General features: G+C 35.6%; 1 protein-coding gene across 1 annotated transcript; it reads left to right on the top strand.

Moving 5' to 3' along the window:
* Window positions 1-1,232: 1,232 nt before the first annotated feature.
* On the top strand, window positions 1,233-6,213 carry HAND2 (heart and neural crest derivatives expressed 2). The gene is made up of 2 exons (XM_040333431.1): window positions 1,233-2,239; window positions 5,496-6,213. The coding sequence occupies exons 1-2, from the start codon at window positions 1,703-1,705 to the stop codon at window positions 5,592-5,594; spliced, it is 636 nt and encodes a 211-aa protein (XP_040189365.1). The 5' UTR covers window positions 1,233-1,702; the 3' UTR covers window positions 5,595-6,213.
* The last annotated feature ends 580 nt before the right edge of the window (window positions 6,214-6,793 follow it).

Genomic DNA, 6,793 nt, shown 5'->3' with positions numbered 1-6,793 from the left:
ATTATAGCCTATAGGCACATACCCTGTAGACAAGGTGCAATGCTTTTAGGTAGCAAGCGATAAAACATAGGCATAAAAAACAAATAAAATAGGAGGTAGCATTAAATCAGAATAAAATACATAGCTTTATGGGAAAGAGAGAAATAATGAGCAATGTACAATAATCGTCTGATACATCTACATGTTATAATATAAAATGTTCTAATAAAGGGGACAACAAGTTATAATAGGATATAAAGATATAAAGTATCTAAATGCAATATAAAGTATGTAATTATAGATCAGTAATTGCAGATCAGTAATTATAGCCTATAGGCACATACCCTGTAGACAAGGTGCAATGCTTTTAGGTAGCAAGCGATAAAACATAAAGTATAGACATAAAATACAAATAAAATAGGAGGTAGCATTAAATCAGAATAAAATACATGGCTTTATGGGAAAGAAAGAAATAATGAGCAATGTACAATACTCATCTGATACATCTACATGTTATACTATAAAATGTTCTAATAAAGGGGACAAAAAGTTATAATAGGATATAAAGTATCTAAATGCAATATAAAGTATGTAATTACAGATCAGTACAGGCACATGTATGACTTTCTGAAAGGTGCAATGTTTTTGGGTAGCAAGTAATAAAGCAGGCAATATAAAATAAACAAAAAAAAATGAATAGGCGATAGCATTAAATCAGAATAAAATATAAACATTTAGGAGATAAAACTGACAAATGTAAAATAATAACTACATGTTATACTATAGAAATAAAAAAAAAAGTTATAATAAGATATAAAATATCTAAATTCTGTATAAAGTATCTAAATAATCATACACAATAATAATAATAATATGTCATGATAATAATAAATCATCTATAATGACACTAAATTCTGATAGCAAAGTTGCCCAGAAAGGATACTGTACCTGAATTGGGTTAATCCAGTTTATTGATTAGTATCAATAAGTGTACATCAATCAATCAATAAATATACATGTGTGTGTGTATACTGTAAAGCATCTGCTGCACACTTGCATTAACCTCTGTCGATGGAGGACTCCTTTCTTGTTTTAATGATATTATGGTTGTGCAGAGACAGCCAATCAGGAAATAGAAGTCCTACAATTAGCAGAGTGAACATCAAAAAGGTTTATGGCTGAACGTGCGCGACCACGCCCCTCCTTGCCCGGGATTGGCTGATTGGGCCTCTGACGACATATATTAACCCCAGCCTCCCTGAAGCTGTAGCTGTACATGGAGTTGTTGCTGGGAAATAGTGCCAGTGTTGCAGTATGGGGTGCAGGGAAGACACACAGGGAGGTAGGTCTCCTGTTGGTGTCTGATGAGACTAGGGATGGATGGAGGGCAATGGATGACAGCTCCTAGTGACACCTGATCACAGATCTGAGGAACTTCCCGTTGGGGACTATGGACAAGACTTACTGCTACTGTAAGTAACAGATCACTTGATTGCACCTAATGCAGCTGTTTTATGGCAGGACCTTGACAGCTCCCATCCAATGCCTGGTGCCTTGTAATACTTGAATCGTTCAATAGATCTGATTGTTACCTGCTGCTCCACTGACAGTGCGATCTGATCGGGGATCTATCTATGGAGAGCTGGATATAGACGATCTGTCACCCCCCCACTTCCTCAGCCCAGACCCAGGGAAAGGACTTGGCACAAGGTGCAGAGGAGCCATGAGCCTGGTCGGGGGATTTCCTCACCACCCGGTGGTGCACCACGATGGTTACCCTTTTGCGGCCGCCGCAGCCGCCGCCGCCGCCAGCCGCTGCCACGAAGAGAACCCCTATTTCCACGGCTGGCTCATCAGCCACCCCGAGATGTCTCCCCCCGACTACAGCATGGCACCTTCCTATAGTCCGGAGTACGCCAATGGCGCGGCCGGCCTGGACCACTCCCATTACGGGGGTGTCCCGGGAAGCGGGCCCGGAGGCTTGATGCAAAGGCCTGTGAAGCGGAGGGGGACTGCCAACCGCAAAGAGAGGCGCAGGACTCAGAGTATAAATAGCGCCTTCGCCGAGCTCCGGGACTGTATTCCCAATGTGCCCGCCGACACCAAACTCTCCAAGATCAAAACCCTCCGACTGGCCACCAGTTACATCGCCTACCTCATGGACCTGCTGGCCAAAGACGAGCAGAATGGGGAGACAGAGGCCTTCAAAGCTGAGATCAAGAAGACTGATGTCAAGGAGGAGAGGAGGAAGAAGGAGCTGGTCAGTACACATCAACCAACACCTCCCCTTATTATGCCATAGACAGGGAGATACAGAGAGATAGAGGGATGGAGATCCATATAGAGATCCATAGCGAGAGATAGAGATCCATAGAGAGATAGAGATCCACAGAGAGATAGAGATCCATAGAGAGATATAGAGATCCACAGAGAGATAGAGATCCATAGATTCGTATAGAGATCCATTGAGAGATATAGAGATCCATAGAGAGATTTAGATCCATAGAGATATATAGAGAGAGATCCATAGGTCCATAGAGAGATCCATAGAGAGATATAGAGCTAGAGATCCATAGAGAGATAGAGATCCATAGAGATATAAGAGAGAGTTGAGATAGAGATCCATAGATCCGCAGAGAGCTAGAGATCCATAGAGAGATAGAGATCCACAGACAGAGAGATAGAGAGAGACAGCCATAGATAGATAAATATAGATCCATAGAGAGATAGAGATCCATAGAGATCTATAGATCCATACAGAGATAGAGATCCATACATAGATGGACATCCATAGGGAGATAGAGATCCATAGATCCATGAAGAGATAGGTATACATCTATAGTAACATAGGGACTCATTTACTAAAACTGGAGAGTGCAACATCTGGTGCAGCTCTGCATGGTAGCCAATCAGCTTCTAACCTCAGCTTGTTCAATTAAGCTTTAACAATAAAACATGGAAGCTGATTGGCTAACATGCACAGCTGCAGCAGATTTTACACTCCCCAGTTTTAGTAAATCAACCCCATAGATAGGTTTGTATATATATGTATACGCAGGCATACCCCACTTTTAAGTACACAATGGTGTTTATTTACTAAACCTGGAAAGTGCAATATCAGGCTCACTTCTGCATTAAAAAAAACAATGAGCTTCCAGGTTTTATAATCAAAGCTTAATTGAACAAGCTGAGGTTAGAAACTTCCTGGTTTCTATGCAGAAGTGAGCCTGATTTTGCACTTTTCAGCTTTAGTAAATAAACCCAATTGTGTACTTGGGGTATGCCTGTATATATATATATATATATATATATATATATATATAGAGAGAGAGAGAGAGAGAGAGAGAGAGAGAGAGAGAGAGAGAGAGAGAGAGAGAGAGATAAACACCAATAATGATAGATAGATAGATAGATAGATAGATAGATAGATAGATAGATAGATAGATAGATAGATAGATAGATAGATAGATAGATAGATAGAGATATAAAAATAAATACATAGAAAGCTAGATACAGAGAGCTACAGATAGAGAGATTGAAAAGCCAAGAGGTATCAGCATAAAGACAAATAATAGAAATAATAGATAGATATAACAAAAGATAAAATAAAATAAGATACAAAAGAGATAGATAGATACAGAAATCAAAAATCTAGATAAAATAATAGATAGATAGATAGATAGATAGATAGATAGATAGATAGATAGATAGATAGATAGATAGATAGATAGATAGATCAAAAATCTAGATGAAATGATAGATAGATAGATAGATAGATAGATAGATAGATAGATAGATAGATAGATAGATAGATAGATAGATAGATACAACAAAAGATAGATACAGATACCAAGAGGAATCAACAAAAAGATGGACTAAATAAAAATTAGAAAGATAGATATATAAAAAGAAAGATATATACAGATAGAGAGAAGGAAAAGTCAAGACATAAAGATAAAAATACATAATAGATAGATTTACAAAAAAATATAATAGAGAAAAAAGAGATAGATAGATAGATAGATAGATACAGAAGTCAAGAGGTATCAACACAAAGATAGATAGATAGATAGATAGATAGATAGATAGATAGATAGATAGATAGATAGATAGATAGATAGATAGATAAAGCTATATAAAAAAAAGACTATAGATAGATATACAGAGGTCAGCAATTAACAAAAAAGATAAATAGATAAATAAAATGTTACACTACATGGAATAAAACAGATCCACAAATCTGTAACAATAGAAAACAAAATAATTCAAACATTATTGCAAATAATCAAATGCATTATCCTTTATATATAAATAAATATTATATAGAAAGGTATAAATGTATTTCTTTAAATGCATTAATATATGGATTTGTGTAATATTAAAGTGACATATATATTGATAGAAGTAAAATATAACAACCTTGTAATGCAGAGAAATACAACAATTCATAACAAGACGTAGATGTAGACGTTCTGCACAATATTTATAACTACACACTGATATATATAGCTACATGTGACTCCAGGAAGTATATTTATCTAGGTGTTTAGTAAGTTGTGGTACTGTTGTATATAAACGTATTTTAATGTGATTTGCCTAGTAAATATATCAGTAACACACATCTATATTCTATTTATGTATTTATAGATTTTTAATATATATAATACATATATAGAATGTTTATGTACGAAATGTATGAATATATTCAGATTGTGATCGTCACATAGATCGATCGATAGATAGATAGATAGATAGATAGATAGATAGATAGATAGATAGATAGATAGATAGATAGATAGAGCTATATACAAGATAGATAGATAGATAGATAGATAGATAGATAGATAGATAGATAGATAGATAGATAGATAGATAGATAGATAGATAAATGTTCTGATCCAGGAGCCGTGTTGATTGGGTCTGATCAGAGGTAGGTCCCCCTGTAGTCCCCACAATGCACATGTGATTGTATTTATTGTTGTACATAATGTTTAGTGTAGATTGCAATTATCATCCATCATGGAGAAATACATTTTCTGTGCAGCCGTTTCTGCAATGGAAGAAATAATTTCCTTTACTCAAATTCCCATTCCCAATCAGTCTTACAAAAACATTTACACACGGCCTTATTTTCAAGCCTGACATTTTTATATTTAGAAAAATATTTTCTTACAGTAGCTGCTCACAAATACTCTGTACCCATATATAGGATACAATTGGTATATGAAGAATGTACACGTATATAGGATACAAATATTAAAACGAACAACTGGTTTGTGTGATTTTTATTGTATACATTTATTTTTAGAGTTGCCTATAGGAAAGGTTCTCAGATGTATTCATTCTGATTAGATTACAGTAGAAGTTGTGTTACAAAGTGATAGTGAAAGTGAGTGTCAGCTCTTGTGCAGCAGGCCCCAGCTAGGAAATCCATGCTCTTCTCTGTAGGACTGGCAATTGCTGATCGCCTGGCTTTAATCTGTACTTCTTCTCTCTGTTTTCTCGCCTGCTCTCAGAATGAACTCTTGAAAAACACAGTTAGCAGCAATGATAAGAAAACTAAAGGGAGGACTGGCTGGCCCCAGCATGTATGGGCTCTGGAACTTAAACAATGATCCATCCTCTGAACTGATGCAGAATGAAGACTTATATCAAAGATACTTTCTGAAAAAATAAACTCCTGTTAATTTATGTGCAATCCCCCCTCCTCTCCCCTCCTAAAAACAAAGCACCCACCTTGTGGATTTCTGCAGAGAAGCATTCCATTATATGAAGAAGAATCTACAGGTTGGTAGCAGGGGCCCCTGGCTCCTGTGATTGTTGCAGTATTTGTCTGTTGTGTACAGAAAACACAACACAGGACGAGGACACCCGGCTTCCTGGCATTCGTATGTATGTGAAGTGTACTTGACTTATGGGATATGATAATTAATATAAAAATAAATATACTGATAGGAACCGCTGCCCCGGTGCTTCCTCTCGGTATATGGCCAGTCCCTGTGCCAGCGAGCTCTGCCACCCTGACTGCAGCGCAGTGCCAGTGCAGCGGATCTCTGAGGCCGGGGACCGGGCAACTTACCTGCTCCTTTTATTTGTTGTCTTGTTCAGCATTTGAAGGTGTTTCATCTACTTGTTTTGTTGTGCACTTCTGTCCAGAATTGTGGAGATTAATTAATATTTGAAGGTGTAAATCGTTGTAAGTGATCAATAAACCACTGAGTGTCTTTTTGTATATGTTATATGTTATGTTTATTATTGCCCTATTACAGGGTAAAATTCAGGGTACACGAGGTTAAAAAGGTACAAATCTGCATATATATATATATATATATATATATATATATATATATATATATATATATATATATATATATATATATATATATATATGTGTGTATATGTATATATATATATGTATATGTATATATATATAACTATATATATATATATATATATATATATATATAAAACTATATATATAATATATATATATATATATATATATATATATATATATATATATATATATATATATATTGCATGATAGATGGATATAACGCTAGGTTTATTATTGCCCTTACACACAGGGTAAAATGCAGGGTATACAAGGTAAAAAGATACAAATCTGCAATATATATATATAGATAGATAGATAGATAGATAGATAGATAGATAGATAGATAGAATCTGTAAAGTTTAGATAGATAGATAGATAGATAGATAGATAGATAGATAGATAGATAGAATGGTATGTTTATTATTGCCCTCATACACAGGGTATAACTCAGGGCACACAAGGTAAAACATGTATGTC

Source organism: Rana temporaria, chromosome 1 (genome assembly GCF_905171775.1).
Source record: "Rana temporaria chromosome 1, aRanTem1.1, whole genome shotgun sequence".
Lineage (NCBI taxonomy): Eukaryota > Metazoa > Chordata > Amphibia > Anura > Ranidae > Rana > Rana temporaria.
The sequence above is the reverse complement of the archived record's forward strand: the minus strand, read 5'-3'. Positions and strand labels throughout refer to the sequence as shown.